Source organism: Mchenga conophoros, linkage group LG20, assembly GCF_057382185.1.
Source record: "Mchenga conophoros isolate Kocher_MC1m ecotype Shallow Benthic linkage group LG20, M_conophoros_male_GT1.1, whole genome shotgun sequence".
Taxonomy (NCBI): domain Eukaryota; kingdom Metazoa; phylum Chordata; class Actinopteri; order Cichliformes; family Cichlidae; genus Mchenga; species Mchenga conophoros.
The window spans coordinates 20432218-20453727 of record NC_140545.1 but is presented as its reverse complement, the minus strand read 5'-3'; the positions used below and the strand labels follow the sequence as shown (position 1 = coordinate 20453727).

Below are 21510 nucleotides of genomic sequence, written 5' to 3'. Positions count from 1 at the left end.
CAGAGCGCATAGACTTTCTAGTGCTTGCTCTCTTGCCTGCAGACAAGCAGACCAAGAGAGGCAGGGGAGAGGAGAGTGTAAGGAGGAGGGAGAGGGTAGCAAATGAGGTGTGGGTAAAAATTATGGGGGACTGGAAAAGAGAGCAGTGGCCCAGCCCTGGATATGGAGAGAAAGAGGGTGGGGGAGAGACAGAGGAAGAAAGAGATTATACAGTGTAAAACCAGAAGATGCAGTTTTAGTAGTAGTGCGACGTGCAGATCAGTAAGCTCCTTCACCGCTGGGGAACAACCGCCTTTTGTTTCTCCCCCTCCACTGCAGTGGGGGGGTGCATTTATCGTCTTGCTCAGGGGGAGACGCCAAGAAGTATCCTCCAATCAGCCTTTAATGATTTCTCTCATCTTGTGAGGCTGCTGACGGTGATGTATCACTGACCTGAGACTAGCGCTGCACTCTGCACAACACTCTAACCACCCGGAATACTCGCCATGGTTTTTATTTCTTTTCTTACAAATAAATATCCTCCAGTGGATGTTTCAAAGGGAAAGACCAGTGGACAAAAGAAGGATTAAAATGGACTTACTGACTGATGTTCTTGAATTTCCTGCAGCACACTGAAGATGGACTAACTTTGACACAAGCACAGGACATATATTTTTACACCCACCACTCTAACAGAAAGGCTGCGTTTGTCACAGCGTGCCATGCCATATTTTATTCTGAAAGCATGGCAGGCTGGGAAACATCCTAAACACTCAACTGCAACAATCATGTAGGACTGACACTCAGGTAGAGGTAGATGATGATGCTGAGCAGGAGGTGGAAAGACTGGGTGACAGTTGGAACTGGCTTGCCTGCTGAGCCTGTCTAGCACTTCACTATAGGTTGATTGGCCGTCTGATCTCGAGAGTTCGACTATCAGGTTGTTTCTCCCAAGTTATCATGCGGTTCATTGAGTGTATTTAGCTTTCCTCTGTGCTTGTGTGAGTGAGGATGCCACTTGGTGTGTGTGTGTGTGGAGTTTGGGATTACACAGCCTCTGGAAAGAATACAGGTGTAGCAGACCTTGAATAAAGATTAGCAGCTGTAACACCTTGTCACTGGCAGCAGACAGCGCGATGGTACTTTGAGACAAGACTTTCAAACTATGACCTCTTGCTGGAGGATTAATGATAATGCTCTGAGTAATATGATGACACTTAAAGGGCAAAGGAGGAGACAGGAATATGGCATATTCTAATTCTAGTTTTCTTTGAAGGAGGCAGACTGAGGCTAATCCTAAAGCAAACGGGAATTTCAATTCATATTTAAATTCAGTGAGACAGTTTACAACAGCTTTATTTGAAGAGTTAAAAGTAAAGCATCAGAATTAGTAACAGTGCAGAGCATGTCTGCAAATTCCTAAGAAATAAGGTGCCTTTCTAAATGAATTAATTGGATATGTAGGATGAACATTGGTGGTACTTGTCATAAAGAACCTTGAGCTCAACAACAACCCACCCAGCACAAAATCCAGCTGATCAATGAATCAGTTTTGTATTGATTTCCCAACACAGACTGGATAGGAGGTGTCAGTAATTATAATCAATCAGTGGGTCCAACCCATGAGCAGTTAGGTATAGTCCTGAGTATGGTTTAGCTGAATATGAGTGGTTAATAACTGGTCATGACTTCTGACAACAGATCAGATAAATGCTGCAATTTGCTGTAACAATCTGCAAACTTTACAGTTTCTGTATGTTTTATTTGTTTGTATTGTTTGGAGAAGCTTTCTGAAAAATGACAGTTTTGCTGATAGTTACAGGAAAATTGGCACTCCCTCCGTGCAGTAAAGCTTGTAGTTGAAAGAATCGTGTCTTGTTTCCTGTCTTGATGTGTCTGTAGGTGTGCTTGTCTTTAGGTTGTTGTCTGTGGCATGCAGCTTATCTTAGCTGCACAGCAAGGGCTTAGAGATCCAGGCTACTGGCATAACGGGCACCACCCAACCTGCCCCACCTCCCTACTCTGTGCATTTCAATAGATTTAAATTATGAAATTACTTTAAACACGCATTGATCGTTAAGTGGAGGATCAGAATAGGTAAAGAGGGTTCTAAAAAGACACTGAGGAGGCTAAATTATCTCAGCAGCCACACTCAGCAGTCCTGGAAAGAGAGAAAGAGTGTAGTAGATGGGAAGCTCCAAGTGGCAGCGATGATAGCAGAAGGAAAAAACAAAACTGAGGCAAATTCTTTGATAGCTGCATTGTTTGCATCTAACGGGCTCAAAGAGCATTTTTGAAAATGTGCTTTTTGGAAGTTTAGTTCTTTGAGTGAAAAAGACTCAGGAACAGCGTGGGAGAGTTCAGCGAGAGTTCTTCTGGGAAAACTTTATCTTTTAGTGCAGTTTTTCAAACTAAAAAGCCACTGTAGCAATTTACAGCAAGCTTTCCGTGTGATCGTTTTTGAAAAGTTACTGGATAAGCACAACATTTTATGCCTGATCTACTGAATGACACACAAACCAGCAGGACTCTTGAAGCACATCTTTTCCACAGATCCAGCCAAAAATCCTTCCTGATCTACAACAAGCACACAAACTTAAACAAGACACATTTCTGCTTGCCATGGAAACAGAAACTAACACGTGGGCTCGCTGCTCTGAAACTATCTCCACGTTTAAATTTACTCTGGATTACAACACTTGAGCTGCAAACAGCACGGAAGAGAAGCGAACAGTGACACAGCCAATTAAACTGTGTTCTTCCCAGCCAGGGATGTGTTGTGTGTTACTCTGAGGACAACCCTGCGAATGAGGGTGGGGCTCTCCCACTGCCATAGACAAAGACCGCACAAAGAATCCTGGTGTGAGCGTTGGTCATCTGGGGCAGTTGTGGGACCCGCACAGCCACGATGGGGTGCAACATGTGTGTGGTCCAAAAACCTGAGGAACAATACAGGGTCATGTTCCAGGTGAGCTGTCTGTCTCCTCTCCTCTCTTTGTCCTTTGACTTTCTTGAATTTCTTTCTTCGTGAGTCTTCAAGCGGAAGTGTTTGCGTGTGTCCCCAAAGTATTCTTTGTTATTCTCTCCCAACTTGTTATTTTCCTTACAGTGAAGCTGCTGCACAGGTCACAACCACCTTTCTCAGAAATCAGCAGACGCTCAACATTTCTTGCCAACAATTTAACTAAACCATTTACACACCCAAAAAAAACAACACAAAAAACTGTTTTGAATCCCAAATAAATTTTGCATAAATGAGCCACGCTGATTAAAACAACAAAAATAAAATCCATAGAGTCAGCTCATGACATTAGCTCTAAATTATGTGCATAGAAAGATGTTAATGACATGTTGGCCACAGTTATTTAAACTGAAGCAAATGTAAAGGATAATAAATATCTCTAATTAGTAAATCAAAACACAACGTTAGCACCACATCACCATTTCTTCCTTCACCAACCTGATTTATATTGGTTATATTGATCGGGTCATAATGTGATTAATGAATATAGTGTGTGTGTGTACCTAATATATTAAGATCTTACAATGTCTCTGTGTTTCTGAGTGGGGAAAGATCAGGAGCCTATTCGGGCTTTTTAGGCTATGTAAGTATATTCAAATTAATTGTTATAAAATACAGCTACACAGATTTGTATCTATGCATTTTTATTTAATAACTTTCCAAAAAAGTGTGTTTACCTGTCCAGGTACTGCAGATGAAAATCAGCTCGTATTTAATAAATAGTTTTTTTTCCTCCTGCAGTATAATTTGTATCTTCCTCATATGTTTTCCCACGTTCTTTAAAAATTGTCTGATTATACTCATTACTTCTAAATAGAATTTGTTTAAAACCTTCAACTGTTACCCTCCTTTTCCCATTTACCTACTTGTAAGTTTTTTCAGTGCTGGAAATGATAAGCTGAATGCAGGAAAATTACAAGATAACAGTTGTGAAGTTACACTGTAAGTCATGGTATGTGCTATAAAAGGCTATTTGTCCTTGACAAATAAAGAAATGAATAAAACTAGTTGCAAATAAACATCAATAAATAAAGTTAATTACGTGAATCAGCCCGACTGATGCAAACTCAAAGTCATAACCTGCTTTTTCTTCTCTCCTCCGTTTTATGGATTTTTATACATGTATAAATTAGCCTAGTACCTCTTGAACAAGCCTGCTAATTGATGTATTGGAATAGTCATCTAGTGACAATAATACTGATAATTATGATAATGGTACTTCACAGTGATTACGATGATATGATCTGAGAGAACAGGGTACCACTGCATGAGATGGAGAGATAGGCTGGCACAGACAAAGTAGCCTTGTGGTGCAGAGCCACAGAGGCATGAGGATGGATGGGTTGTTAAACTGGGCTAAAGTGTTGTGAGAGAGAGGGGTTGCCACGGTTACAGCTTCAGCACCACCTGCCAACTGGGACCACAGACTGAATGTGAGTAAGCTCATCTGGCTGTGCAGTGCCTAAAGGAAGCTGCTGCTCCGCAACGCCGTGATGCATGCGGTGACCGAAAAGAGGTCCCATGCTTACTAAGCATGAAAAATGCTCGGCACACATAGCTATGGAGTGCAACACTTGTAGTATCTGTGGCACCAGAAGCCTCAGCTGAAACTCTATTGCCTGCTGAAGTCGGGGTGTAAGCCAGTTAACTGAGTTGCATCTGGTGCCAAAGGCAATGCCAAGAGAGAGGAAAACAGGAAGAGAGCCCAAACAGAAGCACAGTTATGTGTCAAAGAGGGAGTCCAAGCATGTGAATGAAAGCGTCTGGGAAAGCCTGACTGTCTTTTCTCGCCGCTGCTTGTCCTTAGATGTCAAAAGTAATTGATTTGAACACTTCAGGGAGCAGGGGCGAATATAGAGGTTTGAGTGACTTCACAAATCCCCAGGGTGGAGGGTGAGGGGTGATGAGGTAGCGTGCACAGTTTGGTATGTGATCATAAATTCAGAGCATGGGTGGATCATTCCACAATCAGTGACCTTACCTAACAAGAGTCAGCAATAACGACACTGACTGCATGCAGGTCAGCATTGTGGCAAGTAGAAAACACATAATTTCATTAATCGGGTGATTGTGAAGTCAACTGTACTCGAGGGTTGTGTCAGACATAGGCATCTGTCAAGGTTTGTCATCCCAGAGTCCATTCAGCTTGATCAGACACCTGCACGTGCCTTCCAGACGGGTGTGGTGAGGAGTGGAGTGAAGAGTGACAGCCGTGAAAATAGGGTGTATGATTTGGAGCAGGCAGAAGACTTGTCATGTTGCAGAGAAAGATGCTTTCTCTGCACCCAAAAGTATTGAGGTGGTGAGACAGCAAGACTACATACAGTGTGGTCTATTAAACATGAAAAACAAGTATGAGACAAGAGAGCGAACGCAGATGGGGTATCAAAGCGGAGCCAAAGCCCTTGGCTTAGAGAGGCTGATCGCTACAAGTGCAATCAGAATATTATGAACACTAGAAGTCTCATAAAAGAAGCACGAGCTGGTTTGTGCTAAACTGCTAAAAAAAAAAAAAAAAAAAGTAAAACACTTAAGAAGCAAAAAAAAGCAACAGGAAGGTGATCAGAAACCTGCTTCTCTACACAAAATTCAATCAAGGTTATTTTACGGTAACGATAACTGAAAAAGCAAATCTTGCTGTGCAGATGGCTGAATAATCCAAAGATCACGCCAAGCAAAAAATTGAGGTACACGGCACTTAATCATTAAAAAAAACATCATAAAAGAGAAACATAATTACACTTGCACCCCACATTTCCTGGCTTTCCACGCTATTCATTTTCCCTTTAGAGGGAAGCGGCTTTGAGCTGTTTTCCTTAACTAACATGTATAATTATACCTTCAAATTAGATGCAGTCTACTGAGTAACTGAGTCTGTCATTAGACAATAAATACAGCGTTAAACAGCTTACAGCTACATCGCGCTCTAAAACCAGCCTGTTAAATCTGACTATATCAAAACACTTGCTTCTCTTGCCAAAGGAATAAAACTCATGCATTATACATTGGGCCTCTGCTACACATACGCTGCATACTGGTGGTTGGTACACACCCATTGGCATGTTTCTAATCAATACTGCGTCCTACAGCCACAAGTAAGAAGAAATATTTCGGTTCACTTGATGAATCGCAGAGCTGCAGGCAGATATGAATATTACCAACCATTTTTTAAGCAGCATTTTATTTTACATACATTTTACAGAGTACCTGATCCACACACTCAGCAAACCTATTCCTCCCCTCTGAGCCCTTCAGCCGCTCCCTTCTTTTCCTCTCCCGTCACTGTAAAGCAGGAGGCTGTTTCCATGGCAACCCGCGTCATTAAACGGACCTGATGTGCTTTCATTCACGGTGACAAGAAGAAACATGCTGACACTGGCAAGAAGCAAACACATCAGAATCGATACATACCAATGACCAGCTGATAAAGCTGGATAAGTGCACAGAGGCAATCACACCCAGCCGGTGCACCCCGGTGTGTGTGAATGACAAAGGCAGCCGCATGCTGGCACATGTGGACAGAATAAAGACACATCTGACAGTATACTGTAACATGATTTACTACAGAAGTATTTCAACAGCATGCTGTACTGCAGTGCTATCATATTGGAGTTATGATATCATTCACCGATTATATAATTTTTCTTTATTTACACCTTTTCCTATAAATACTTTAATTGAATTGGTTAAAATACTATTTTATTCTATCTAACATCTTAAAACTGGCGAGAAATTGTTTACAGCACATTATAAAGTAGTCAAATATAAGGTGAAGTGCTGCTTCTATAAATCCTACCTAAACAATTTAAACTCAGTTGTCTCATATAGCCATTCGTTATATGTTTATACACCAACATCCTGTTCACAGGAGGAGCTAAAGATATTGACAAATACATCAAAATGAGCAGATGGAGAGTGCATTTTTCTGCCAAGACTGTCAGTTCCCTCCTTCCCACGAATGGGTTTAGTCCCTGGATCAACAAGAATAACTGGATCCCTCTAAGCCTGTCATTTTTTCTTAAGATAATCAAAATGATGTGTCTCGATTTTTCTTATTTTAATTTGATATGTATTTGTGAAAAAATGACAAGAAATGAGGACTGCGATGATTGACAATATCAGTATCAGTTCAGTGACCGTGATAATGATGTTACTGCAATGTCGAAAGAAAAGAAAATAATGATATCAGTCAAATTCTGGTGTTTTCTGGTCAATTAAACACAAAATACAATTGCAGGAGACAGTCTTTAACAATACCCATACAGTCACTCAGTTATTTAGAATAATATCAGAATAATAGATGAATGACTGGAATCATTTCCATGTTATTTATTTATTAGATGGCATTTCAGCTTTTAAATATCAGTTACACATTTTCTGTATTAGTAATCATGAAACTGGTGTGTGGAAAATGTCCAATTTGGCCTATCTCACAGTGGCAATCCAGATCCAGATTCGGATATGGATCATTTCCAAAAGTTAATCACTTCTAAGTTGGGTCCCAGCTGTGATAAGATTTTCATGAGTAATTGTGCAAACTAACAGATAAACCGAACGATCACATAACCTTCTTGGCATCAGTATGACTGTGTTTCTATGTAACCCTAACAGTGTGTTAGAAATAATTGAAGCATCAACTGGAGCAAAAAGGAAAAGACAAACAGGTAATTTAAAGGAGTTAAATAGACTGCCTGACAGACTGTTTGTTACCTTCTCAAGTGTCAGCTGTCTGTAATGCCAAAGGTGTGTTTGTCTATGCCCAATCTATGTATCTACCTAAGCATTTAAAGCAATTTGTGAATCCATCCATTCTCTTCTGCTTATCCTTGCGATGATCAATGTGTGAATACTTTGTCAAATCGATATCTTCTCAGTGTTATCACTTTATAATAAGACAACCACTCCAGGCTTGTCTACTTAAATTAGCTCGGTGATATCAAACAATCGGGGTTATATCTGGAGTAGGTAAGCTCTGTCTCCAGATTAATTGATTTTCTGAGGTGACTGGTGCAGCTTTCAAAGCATGGGAGGATGAGAAAAATCAATTACCAAACAAGTCAGAATTCAATAAGTCGGGGGTGGTTGGTGCAGGTATCGTTCATGCATGCTCCTGTATAAACACTATGGAAATGCAAATGAACACAAGCTTGGAAAAACATTTGTTGATGCTGAGAAGAAAAGCTTAAAGGCTGCACTTTAGATTAAGATTGATCTTATTTGTGTAGGGGTTTTTTAACCTACAATGAAGACTATGTGTGAGATAATGTGCATTATTGTGTAGTGAATCATTGCCTTCCCCCTTCTTTTTCATCTCAGCCTGTTGTACCGCACATGGGATTAATTTGCTCTTTAAAGGGCTCTCGGATAAAAACTAATTATGCATCAACCACTTAGTAATTCCCCGTAAGCTCCATTGTGTGTGTGTGTTTACATGCAAGTCTCGATCGCAGTGTCAGGCTCTCTCTCTGTTTACATTTACCCGGCCAATTCTTGAAAGCTTGTTTTCTACATCTCTCCATCATCATTACACCTCTCTTCACCTCCTTTCCGCTCCTTATGTCTCGTATGCTTTGCTTTCTCCGTCTACACTTTGAACTCAGCCTCTCTTTCATCTCTATCCACAACATCCCCACCCTCCACTTCACAGCCACCGTAGATACCACCACCGCCAGCCCCCTGCTGTGAATCTCGGAGACTGTTTTTTCTGAATTTTAATATAATTTTAAATGTAAATAAACTACACAAGGAGCCTGGGGATGGGTGAGCAACAGCAGCTTTTGTTTTTTACATTTTATTTTTTTGTGAATGCATAGTTTAGCTTCTAAACCGCAAATGTACATAATGACCCAGTAACCCAGAGAAAATAGAGTATAGCATTTGGAAAGAGTGTAATGGATTGTCCATCAAGTCGGATCTGAAAAGCTGCCTAACACACAACAACGTTTACCCCGCATGAAGTCATCTTAAAAGCAATCTCAGCACCTCTCATTGATAATAAATGAGAAAGCCCCCTTTTACCCCTTCTATCAGTATTCATACCTGTCACTCATGACCATGGAGCTGACTTCTAATAGCCTCTCTCTGATCGTGAAGGGCATACAGCACAGGAACAATAGAAATGTCCTACAGTGAAAAATAGATAATGAGTTGAGTGTTGCAACAAACATAATACAAAACACACAAATTGTAGATTGTTAATTCCTTCATCACTAGTCGGTCATGCAGGGAGGAAGTGTCTTATTTGTAGTGAAGAGCCTCATTAAGAAAGGCAGCAAGATTTATGGAGGAACATTAGTGAGAGGAAGGTGTACCAGCAGAAATAGATGGAAATAGAGGAGTGCGAATTGCTATCTCGAGGGAAGGGACAGAGCAGACAGAACTGCTGAGGCAGCATGGCAAAATAAATGCAGAGCCTGGAGAAAACTGGAGAGAGAAGAAGCAGGAGAGGACATGGCTTTAGATGCAGAGAACAGAAAGGAATTTGATGCTATGGAAAAACACGAAAGGTAGACCCCAAGGGATGGAGATGCAGTTGCTGTAGGAGTATGTGGGAGAACCAATGTGGGGAAGAAAAAAAGTGTGGGGAACAGGAGCCCAGTGCGGCAAGAAAGTTTTTGTGCTTGGCTGCACAGGGGAACATTGATTTGACATGCAATTACTGGAAGGGGACAAGATTTGAAAGAGGGAGTGGGCACATGAAGCAGAGTGGTAAAGATGTGGCGAGTCGCAGACAGCCAAGGTCAGTGACTGTGTACAACAAGAATGAAATTATACCAAGGCTGTCTGGCTCAGTAACATTGGTATGCACACATCTTCATTTTGCTGTCTCTCATACGGAATGACACCAAGAAAATTAAATTCATCTACATGTGATGTAAATGTCTTTAAATTAATGGTATTTTAGATTGAAATTTACAAACGTGTGACGCATTGGCTCTATGAGGCCCCAGTTGTTGAAGCAATGATAATATTCTGATCCTTATCCTTAACGGACTGCATAAAAAAGATGAACAAATCCACTGTTACAGCATCCTGTGTTTGTCATCTTGGAGTGTCTTGAAATGCGACATAATGAGCAAGGGGGTGATCTGACTGATAAACCAGCAATCTATTAGTGCCAGCGGAGGCTTGCTGTTTAGCTTAATTAGTATAGGTTCATCAGAAACCCAGCTTTAGTCTCCCATTTGACTCTAATTGAGGCCATAATATATAAAACCAAAATCACTGTATTCAGACTTAAAAATAGCAATCATGACCACAAACTGAAAATGAAGCTAAACACCTAAAACAATTATTCAGTCCTGCTTCTGGACCAAAGGGCCTGTAGTTTTTAGTTTTCACAAATGCACTAGTAATAATATGCCAGAACTGAAATACACTTATGTCTTTTAGTTTTTCTCACAGGGAAAATGGTTTTTCATTATAAATTGCTAGCATTCTGCTAATTGGTAACATGACACACTCCCTTGTTGTTTTTTTAATCATTTTCAAAAGATTACTAGATATTAGAAGTATACAGTAAAGCTAAAGTACTTGCAGAAATGCACTTCACGGTAGTATAGTCTGAAGCTATATCCATCTTTTATATACAATATATATTTTATACATAATTTTCAATAGCTAGTTAGCGTAAAGCTATTGTTAGCTTCCATGCTAGCATGCAATACCATGCAAACGTCTAGAGCCATGCCACCTTTATTTATATTTATCTTGTAAAGATCCAGAGTTTCTTGTAGTTTATTTTTGTTAAATTGATCATTTCATCATGATAATGATCCCAAACACAATGCCAACCAATAAAAGCACACTTAGATAGAAAAACACAATGGGACACTATCCTTGGATCTCAAAATTACTGAAGGAGTACGACTACGGCATTCCATCCAACGAATCTCTTTGAAGAAGCATGGAGAACTATTGCTGAAGACTACTTACATTTACTCAGATATACATGAAATATTGCTTAAGAGAGTTAAGTCTGTGTTGAAGAATAAAAGTGGTCAGACTAAATGGTGGCTTTCAGTCTCATTAGAATTGTGCAAATTATGTTTTTCCTCATATACTGTATTTTAATACAAGCATCTTCCAATAAATCCTGCAGCTATTTCAATTTTCCTACCAAACAAAGAAATGAGGAGTGACTCAAGAATTTTGCACAGTACTATAATTGCAAATTAGAAATAAACCACTGAGTATAATGTTACCTATAATTAGTTGTTCGTCAACTAAAATATTGAAGAAATTAGGGCTATTGTTATAATAAAAGAGTACTGAAATCACATGTTGTGGGAAAGCTGAATGTATAAAATACATAACATTTCATTCTGTGGTGGTAGTCAAGCCAGTTTAGCCTGAATACTGAATGAATCTTTCTCCCTTAGGTTTGTGCAAAGCACTGCTTGGTATGATAAGGATTGTTTTGCTTTAAGTCACCTTGAAGGCAAAATCCTTGTACTGTTTCATTTTTTCTCCAGTTGTATTTTCAATAATCTTACATTTTTAATGCCCTCTCTCCGCTTTGCTGTTCGAACAGTACATGGACAGAAAGGAGAAGTTTCAAAAGCCAAAGGATATTAAAACAGCACAAGTGAATCAAAACATACACAAGCAGGAGCAGTATACTGTGGCGTATATTTGGGTCTGTTTAAGAACATAAAAGTATGCTTAATAAAATATCTGAAATACCTATGAAACATAGATATAAATGTTTTCCCGATCAAAATTCTGAAAGTGTAATTTGCTGGCAAAAAATTATGTTACGAAGGTTTTCAGTTTCATTTCCCACTCTTCTGTAAAAAGAAGGAAAATGAAACTATGTTTTCCAGATTGAAAGATTTATGCAGAGAGGAATCACCTTTATTTTGCACAGGCGAAAGATAAAAGTGTTTTGCAGACCAGAATGACTAACGTACTGAGGAAACTCCATTTGATATTTGTCAATGTTGAAGCTTAATATGCGATTTTTCTCTGCCATTACCTTTGGTCCGCTCCATTATAAGAAAAAAAAAGTTCTCAGTGACCCCTTTCCATTTTCCATCTATTCACAGTTGTAATTACTTTCTAACTTCACCATTTTCCTGATGGCTTTCTTTCTCTCCACAGAAGGGTCACATAAGCAACATGCTGTGCTCTTTTGACGCTGATGGTCGATTGAAGGTCTCAGTATTCGGCTTTTTGCTCTGTTGCTTGGTGTGATGTGTCGAAGCCTTTTATATAACTTGTTTTTATGCTTCTATGTCCCTGTATGAAGTCTACTAGCTTTGTGACACTCAAGTGTATGTTTTGAGTTTTCTGTTCACTAACTTAGTGTCAGTTTTGCTTTATTTTAGGTATCTGTAGCTGTAGTTTCCCCTCCTTCATTTCCGTCTGTGAACTAACCTTGCCCATTTAATCTAACTGCTGATATGAGTTGCTATCTTCCTCTCCTCCACTTCTTGTCATTCATATCAGCATCTTTATGGTTTGGTTTTTACTAAAATTCCGTCTCTGGTCATTTCTGCTTGCTGTTTATTTTTTGCAGCTGTGGAAAATCTACAGCTTATTTCTTCTTCCTGGAATTATTTTATTTTATTCCTCTTCCTCCTCTCATTTTGCTCTTCCACTATTGAATTGTGATGTTTGTTGTTGTTGTTTTTTTTCAGGTGAATGGGAAGGAGTTGACACGTCTGTCGGGGGATCCCACCCTGGACATACGGGACCCTGTGCTATCCAGCATACTGAGGAGGGGGGCCCGCAGACGGGCGGGCTTAGCAGGAGCTCCTGGAGGCCAAGTGCCAGTGACCATGGGCATGGCCGACTGTGTGGACAGCTGCACCCAAACAGACATCAGCTTCCAGCATATGTTGACTCTGGGCAAGAGCAGCCAGCATCCCTGTGGAGCTCCACCCCCACCCGACCCGCCACCATCCCCTCCTCTGCCTCCACTCCTGGAACCATATCTACTCAATGAACTGTGAGTGAGAGCAGTTTAATTGGATTCTGCAGCATGTCCAACCATCAGACCAGAACTCACCTGCTGTGCTATCCCATGCCATTCTGTTCACACATTTGAAGTCGGTAGCTGCCCCAATTACTCAAATATTTCATGAATTTTCTCATCCTCAGCTTTATAGAGCCTGTATACTATGACCCCACAGACTACTTCGACATCAACCAGCATGAAGTGGACAGGCAGGATGAGCTGGAATATGAGGTGAGAGCCTATTAGCTACCTCAAAACTCTAGTACAGAAAGCTGATCCCCACTTCCTGTCTGACATTCGTTAACTTTCTTCTAACTACATCAGGAGGTGGAGTTGTACAAGTCTCGACAGCAGGATAAACTGGGTCTGACAGTGTGTTACAGAACTGATGAGGAGGAGGACCTTGGGATCTATGTAGGCGAGGTGAAGACAGTATCATGAATGTTAAAACTTTATCAGTAGTTCAAAAAAGTAGTTCCCATTTGTTCATAATTCCAGCCGTTATCGTTTTAGGTGAACCCCAACAGTATAGCTGCAATGGATGGTCGTATCCGCAAAGGGGATCGAATACTACAGGTAGAGGTTTTCTAAGCTAAGGTTCCTTTTCTATGCCATTACTTTATGTAATATTAATGCCTAAATCTGAAGTCTTAGATAACCCCCTGGACCACATCCTGTGTGCCTCATTTCAAAAGAATTTGCTAATAGCGCCACATTTAAGATGAATTCTTCTTGAATATTATTTCCTATGCTATTAAACTACAGAGAGGTTTTTTCAGTAGCTTAATAAAGAAACCCATTTTCCTGAACTGTGCACTTTAATTCAATCTAACATTGGTATTAAGGCTCTTACATTATCTGACATTATTCTCTCCTTTCACTGTCAGATAAATGGAGTGGACATCCAGAACAGAGAGGAGGCGGTAGCTATTCTCACCAGAGAGGACAGCACTAATGTATCCCTGCTTCTCGCACGACCCGAGATAGAGGTGAGGAAATTGGAGATGCAGTTTTTAGGGGAAAATGCTACAAAATTCAGTCAAAATACCCAGCGGAAAAATGCACTGTTCTCCCTTTATCTCCCTTTTTGAGCAGCAGCAAATTTGTTTGCTTGGATACAGACATTACATTAACATTTAGTTACAAAAATGAAAGGTAATTTAGACACAAGAACAAATAAAAGAAGAGATAGAAAACAAAAGGAATAACTTGGCGTTGTGCTTTAGTGTTTCAGGAGGCAGAAAAGCAAAGGGGTGCAAAAACACGATGAGAACACAGATAACATGAAGGGAGAGACAAAGACAAATAGTGCTTGTACTCGCAGTGCTAATGTGGCACCACTTTGTTTCACTCAAGGTCACTCTTCCAGCAGATATGGGGGCACTGTAACACACATCAGACGGCCCTGAATAACATACCTCTGCCAAATTACTTGTAAAACCACAACACGTGTCGACCCGCTCAAATGGATTTTTCATTGCAAAGCTTCACAAGAACGCGCTTCATATGGAGGCAGGCAAAATATGTGAGAAAGCAAAAAATTTGTATGCGGTCTGAGTTTTAGTGCAGATTTAAAAGGCACTCATTAAAATGGTTTAAGCCAAACACACACACAAACAGCCTGTCCTCTGTTTAAATGCGTCCTTGTCTTAGAGCACAAGCACTGGCTGTGAAAGGCTGACAAGATTTATATTGCTAAGGCATTGTCCCACATTAGGATTCAAGTGAGAGAGGGAGAATCATCAGAGGGAAATGCACAAGCAGAGATTAAAGAGATCTGTTGCCCTGTGGGAGAAAGAAGGAGAACTGAAGGGGTTTGCCAAAGAATGAGAATGAAAACGAACCTAATCAATAGCTCGCCTCACGGTCTGCATGCAGTTCACATTCAAATCAAACCAATTAGGCAAAGAGGAGGAGGAGTGAATTGTTTACTAATTTGAGACCAAGTATTTGAAATATAACTAATTAGCTTTTGAGGGGGTGCCAATCAAGTCTGCAAATTAAACAGATTAGAAAAGACAACACCTCTTTATGAATTTAAATTCTCATTAATTTCTAAAGACTGGATCACTCTCATCCACTAATGCTGATACTTACATATCATCAAATCACTTTTATTTTCTTTTTGGCACCTAGTCCTCTCAGATTTTTTGTTTGTTGTTTTCTGTAGAGACATATTGGTAAATGGAAATCAAATGTATTTTTGAGTGTAAAAATCTTACAGACCACTGGCTCCATCTAGTGACACAAAAGGACTCAGTTCAGACATCCACTGTAGTCGAAATTAAAGCTGCTTTTATCAGTACTGCTAAGATAAAAATTGGTCCAAATTTCCACAAAAATTCCACAAATTTTCAAGGTTCTTTTTTTTTTCATGTATTTTCAACTCTAAAACACTATTTTAAGGCTAATAATTCAACAGCAAGTTCATAAAGGCAGTAAAGTTTAGCCGCTGAAGTACACCTTTGGTTGGAGGCCAGATTAAAAGGAGAGTAAGTCTGAACTGGAGTCACGGATCTTGTTTTCCTGTGTCTGTTACCCGTATAAATAAGCAACTGCCTCCTTCACAGTCTACTACCTTTGATGTTGTTAAGCTGCTTTAAACTCACCTTACACTGTCTGTGTAAAATACACACAAATCGACACCCTTGCTATTCTCAAAAGGTTATTCTTTCTAAGATCAAGGGACTGAAACTAAACTGGTCAGGACGTTATGTAAGCTTTATTTAGGCCAGTATTTAAACTTAAATCATTGATCAGACTGTTATTATCAGACTTTTGGGTTATTTAAATACTGAAAACATGTCTCAGCCGAAACGGAAATTATTTTTCTTTTGTAGACATGAGTCGGGTTTCTTTCTTTGTTTTTTACTGTATTACATCGATGCCATTTTAATTGTGACATTCCTTTCCTTTACACATGCTTTGTCTTAGTCAGATCGTTCATAACCATACCATCACCCACCTCAACTATACAGTTGACATAGTTAATATTAAACGTTAAATGCTGGCTTGTCTCAAAACCCTCTGAAGTTAAATAATGATACATTTGATTTATTAGTGATTGATCTAAACATTTCCACAGTTCTGTCTCAAAAATGTAAAGCTGTCTACTTGTAACCTGGGAGGGATTTTTGACAGGTCTGTGTTGATGCTCAAGTAAAAACCATTATACAGTCATTATATCATTTTTGTCCATTAATGATTTCCACAAGGCTGCATTTTTTTCCTGACTTGATTAGTGGAATACTCTTTAGTCAGATCTCATGTCACCGAGTCACCAGGTGATTCAGAACGGCATTGCCCAGATTTTAACTGCCATCAAGAAATATGAACATATGACCGTATACCTGCTGAATTTCATATTGTATGTAAAAACTTACCATTGACTTTTACGATACCCATTCTTTGATTTGACCAACTTCCAAATGAATAATTTTCCTGTGTTTTTTGTCTCTTCAACAACGAACAACTGCCATCATCAACTGGTGCTGGATACACCTTTTACCTGTTAGAATGACAACCAGCTGGATCCAGATGAGCTGGAGCTGGAGCCATTAGACAATGCTGTCCACCTGGCCAGCTGTCATAGTGTGAAGAACAGCCCTTCTGTTCTGGGTGCAGGACCTGGAGGTTTTGCAGGTGTTCTACCCAGCCACAGTCATTCACTGAACAGGGATTCCCCCAGTTTGCTTCAGACAGTGCTGAGCAATAGCCAGGAGCTAGACAGTGGGGTGGGTCGTACAGATGAAAGCACACGCTATGAGGAGTCTTCAGAGCATGACCTTCTGGGAGACGACCACACTAGTGCCTCCAATACGAATGCAACCAACACACCAGGCAGCATGCGCAAATTTTTCTCCAGCCGAGGGGAAACTCCACCCTTGCTGCATTCCCAGGACCTCCAGTTTAGCACGGACTCCCTTTTAGGTCTGGAATCTGTTAATGGAGGCGGCTTGGAACAGGGGGAACGTTTGGAAAGGCCCTACAAGGCAGATCCTGTGAGGATGATGATGCCTGGGCTGACTGAGGAGGAGTGTGAGAGGTACAAAGAGCTGCTGGAAATCAAGTGTTACTATGAAAAGAACAGTAATGCTCTAACGTTACTGGGAGGTCAGGGGCCAGCACAAGAGGAAGGGGGTGTCTCACTGGATGTGAACAGGAATGAAAGTCTGACACAGCATGAGATGGCTCTCCTAGAAGAGGAACTGCGCCACTTGGAATTCAAGTGTCGCAACATCCTGAGGGCACAGAAAATGCAGCAGCTGAGGGAGCGATGCCTGAAGGCTTGGCCTCTAGAGGAAAAGAATGGGGCAAGTGTAGGGGCTGGAGCAGGAGCTGGACGCTTGGACATTAATGGTACTTTGGTCAGCGAGGAATCCTGTCACCATGCTCTTTCAGATATCAACGAGCTTCCCGAGAGGGAGCGCTCAGACAAAGATAGCACGAGTGCCTACAACACTGGAGGGGAAAGTTGCAGGAGTACCCCTCTTGCCAATGAACAGTACCCTTCACATTCCACACAGAGTCTGGAGGGAGGAGAGTGTCTTCACTCAGCAGGTATGCAGACTCCAGCGTCCACTCGGCAGAGAGAGAGAGGAACCAGAGGGGACGGAATACAAGAAAACTTAAACCAACCCTATTCTCCCCACGCTCACAGGCGAGGGGCTGAAGCAAAGACTTCCAGCCCTGGTGCAAAGGTTAGGTCCCTGTCCAGAGATGGGGGAACCAGGAGGGGCTCAGATGGAGGAGTGAGACGTAATCCCAAAGCTAACGGAATGGCTGACAGGGGTGGTGGACGCAGTGCAGAAAACAGCCCTTATTTGTCTCGCCGTCAGACTGAAACACAGCCGCCTCAACGCTACCTGAGCTGCATGCAGCTGAGGTCCCCCTCCACCTCTGAGCAGCTGGGTGGACTAAGAAATGCTCCCAAAGAGGGCATCATAGATAATGGAGGCGATGCAAGCCCAATGAGCTTGGGTAGCACATGCAAAGATGTTACCCAGGCCCCAGGTGCTGCATCCTTACCCCTGTCTCCTCCACTGCTGCCTGCCTCCCCTCGAATGGAGTGGAAGGTGAAGATTCGCAGCGATGGCACGCGCTACGTGGCCAAGCGGCCCGTGAGGGATCGCCTCCTGAAGGCACGCGCCATGAAGATCAGAGAAGAGCGCAGCGGCATGACAACAGACGACGACGCTGTAAGCGAAATGAAAATGGGACGTTATTGGAGCAAAGAAGAACGCAAGCAGCAGCTGCTGAAGGCCCGAGAGCAGCGGCGGCGCAGAGAGTTCATGATGCAGAGCCGCCTCGACTGTCTGAGAGAGCGTGAGAGGGAGCAGGGAAGCAGCGGAGGAGGACAGCAGGGAACCGAACAACAGCAAGAACCAACTTCAATCCTGGAGTTGTGTCACCGCAGGAGCATGAAGAAGCGGAGTCGCAAAATCCTGGACAATTGGATCACTATACAGGAGCTACTGGCTCATGGAACCAGGTCTGCGGATGGGAAGAAAGTCTATAACCCCCTGCTGTCTGTCACCACAGTCTGAGGAAAGAAATGATCAGAGAGTGAGGGCAGAGAGTTAGGAATATAAGAAAGTGCCAAAGTGTTTCACTTTCAGGATGAGCAGCTTCAGTAAACCATGGCACAAATGTTAATCTGCAGAGATGCAGCAACACAAATTCATGATGGTAAATGACTGTAATGATTACAAAACCTTACACCTGAGTTCAAAATCCAAAAGGAAAACTGTCACGTTCTGTGTCTAGAAAAACACGCAGTAAAAATGTTGTCGAAATGATCATTCATTGAAGAAATGAACTCGAAGACCACAAATGCAATGCATTTTAAATACACTGTAGCAGACCTATAGACCTAAAAGACACAGAATTAAGTAAACAAAATGATGTCTGCTGTCAGGGATTGAACCACCTGCTGTTTAACAACTAGAAACTATTTTATGATCGAAAGAATGCAGAAAAATCAAAAGTGAAGCCAAGAGCCATGCAGCTGTGAAATAAGATGAGTTAAAGTCACTTCTGTGCCATAAAACTGAACATTTAGTGTCCACAGAGGACTTCTCATTAAGCACACCTTCAAAAGAACATTTTGTGCCAGTTTATGTCGTTACAATTTCCTACATTCTTGAAGTGTTCATGTACAAATGCCTCTTTGTTTTTGTCATAAGAAAGCCAACATCTTCAGCTGATCACAGATGCTTCTTGGTCATGAGGAGCTGAGCGGTGCCTTCCTTTCGGGCAGACTTGACTGTATATAGCACATTTTTCAATGATACAAAAAAAAAAAAAAAATCTAGAGGAAAAAAATAAACGGTGATGCACAAAGCAGCCTAATTACCGTTTTTCCAAAAAGAAACACTGTATCATACAAGCACATTAATCATTTGATAGCGTTTCATGCAAAACTAGACCAATACATTTTGGTTAGTATGCAGTATAGTTTATCTTAATGCTGACTGTGATCAAGGCTATTGCAATGCAAAATAAAGTTGAAAAAAATTCCTGTTAATTTGGTCTACTTGAATTGCAATCATAGCCAAGGATGGGACGACTAATTTCCTAACTTATGTAAACTAAAGCTAATTTTTCATCTGGCTTATATGCATGTTTGATATTAAGACAGAAATGTTCTTTTTTTCATGTTCTTTAAAATTGAAGGCCTTTAACATAATGTAATTGTGGATGTGTCTTTCTATGACTTTGCTCAAAATCCTAGCATAGAAAAAAGAAAACATGGTGTACTCGTCTGTTCAATATTGTGAAATCCAGTGTGTCATTTTACAGTGAAAGCTTTTCTAAATAAATGCTGTGATCATCTTACTAATCATTTGTTTTAATTCAGTAGTTCAAAACTGGACCCTTTTCTTATATTACTCATCTCAAGTATGGACCCTTCCACACATATATGGCAGTATGTAGTTCACATGTTTGAACTATAGGCAAAAATAAAGGGTAAATGAATAATGACACGCTAACCTATAAAAAATTGTATTTAGCAGTTGTTTAAATGAACTAATGATGAAGTGAGGAAGCCTGCTCCAAAGTTCAGGTGACAAAGCCTGAAAAGCATGGTTAATAGACACGGACCAGATGATCGGAGAGAAGGAATAAGCTATAATAAGGTCTCAGTTGCTCTGCTACACACAGGAGTGTGGCCAAGTAGAGTTTTATATTTAGCCTCCTAAGACCCGAAGTCTTCCACGGCATGCATTTTTAATTTCCCTTTGATATTTGGGCTGATTCGGATGATCGATAGATTTTTTTTGTTTTCTACACAATTTTTGTTTGTAAGAAAACTCAGCCACATATGAGGATATTTGTTTAAAATTTCGATAGAACAGTAACAGTATAATGTCCTCGTAAGTGGATATCAGGCCCTTGTAGAGCAAAATTGAGTATTTTGGTCTTATTAATGCAAAATGTGATGTCCACATATGTGGATGCCAGGTCCTAGGAGGTTCATTTATAACATTTGAAAATGCATTCAAAATTTCACTGGAAGCCAATAAAGGGACGCACGAAGAGGAGTGAGATTTCAAAATTATTTGGTGCCATTAAAGGTTTGATTTTTGCTTTGTTTCTTATGGAAGAAACAAGACTTATATGGAGCAAATATGATATGAAGACATTCAATAACATTCAGTTCAACCAAACAAGTTTGTGCTTTGGTTAATGATATTACATGATGATTCTATGGCATTTACATAAAGTGGCTTGAGGAAACTGTTGTTGCTGAATTAGAAAAACCCCGTCACATAACCTCCCATGAGCAAGCACCTGGTGATAGTGGGATGAATAAACTCACTTTGAAGAGTAAGAAACATCAGACAGGACCAGGGGAGGGGACGGGCTGCCATCTGCTGCAATTGGTTGAGGGTGAGGGGCGATCCAATTAGTAATGGCAATAACAATGAAGATCCACTTCAAAGAAAAGTTTCAATTTGAATATTAAATTTCTCATACTATAATGCACTCACTATGCAGTGGTGGCAGTACTGCATATGTACTATTTTTATTCTTTATCCTGCTGCTGTAACACAGTATGAGTGGAAAAACCATCAGAGCCATCGCTCATTCTGAAGGTCTTCAACTCAAATTGGTTTTCACAAAAGGAAAATTAGAAATAGTCAGTGTTATATACTGACTGTGGTGCAGTAGTCAGCTCTGCCACACAGCAAGAAGATTCTAGGTTCAAATCCAGCCACCTGGGTCCTTTCTGAAAACGGGGCACTTGCATGGTCTACCCAGATCTGCACAGGCTCTCTCCAGATACTCCAGTTAGTGTTAATGGTTAATTAGCAATAGATGTGCATGTGAGCATCTGTCTTTCTCCTCTGTTACCTGCCTCTCTTCCCATGACTGCTGGGTTCAATCTCCTAATAATTTGTTCATTCGCAGACATTTCTGAACAAGCACAAAAACACATGTAGTGAATGTGAATCCTTACAGCAGTTCTTCCATAATAATAACTTCATCAGTGTGTTTAACTACATTTATAGGAAATCTATATGTTACAGCTACAAAATAATAA

The 21510-nt window shown here is 40.7% G+C and overlaps 1 protein-coding gene across 2 annotated transcripts; it reads left to right on the top strand.

The window, feature by feature from the left end:
• Positions 1-203: 203 nt before the first annotated feature.
• On the top strand, positions 204-19801 carry LOC146550697 (PDZ domain-containing protein 4-like). 2 transcript variants are annotated; one of them, XM_085260546.1, is made up of 8 exons: positions 204-2947; positions 12104-12157; positions 12643-12953; positions 13106-13193; positions 13287-13385; positions 13476-13538; positions 13850-13951; positions 16478-19801. In XM_085260546.1, exons 1-8 carry the CDS (start codon positions 2888-2890, stop codon positions 18506-18508), a joined length of 2808 nt encoding a protein of 935 aa, XP_085116672.1. In that variant the 5' UTR covers positions 204-2887; the 3' UTR covers positions 18509-19801. The 2 variants fall into 2 exon arrangements, with proteins under 2 accessions (XP_085116672.1, XP_085116673.1); XM_085260547.1 differs by lacking the exon at positions 12104-12157.
• The last annotated feature ends 1709 nt before the right edge of the window (positions 19802-21510 follow it).

Coding starts and splice junctions, on each gene's coding strand:
- LOC146550697 (XM_085260546.1), top strand. CDS start 2,888: ATGGGGTGCAACATGTGTGTGGTCCAAAAACCTGAGGAACAATACAGG. Junction 2,948..12,103: donor AATACAGGGTCATGTTCCAG/GTGAGCTGTCTG, acceptor TTCTCTCCACAG/AAGGGTCACATAAGCAACAT. Junction 12,158..12,642: donor ACGCTGATGGTCGATTGAAG/GTCTCAGTATTC, acceptor GTTTTTTTTCAG/GTGAATGGGAAGGAGTTGAC.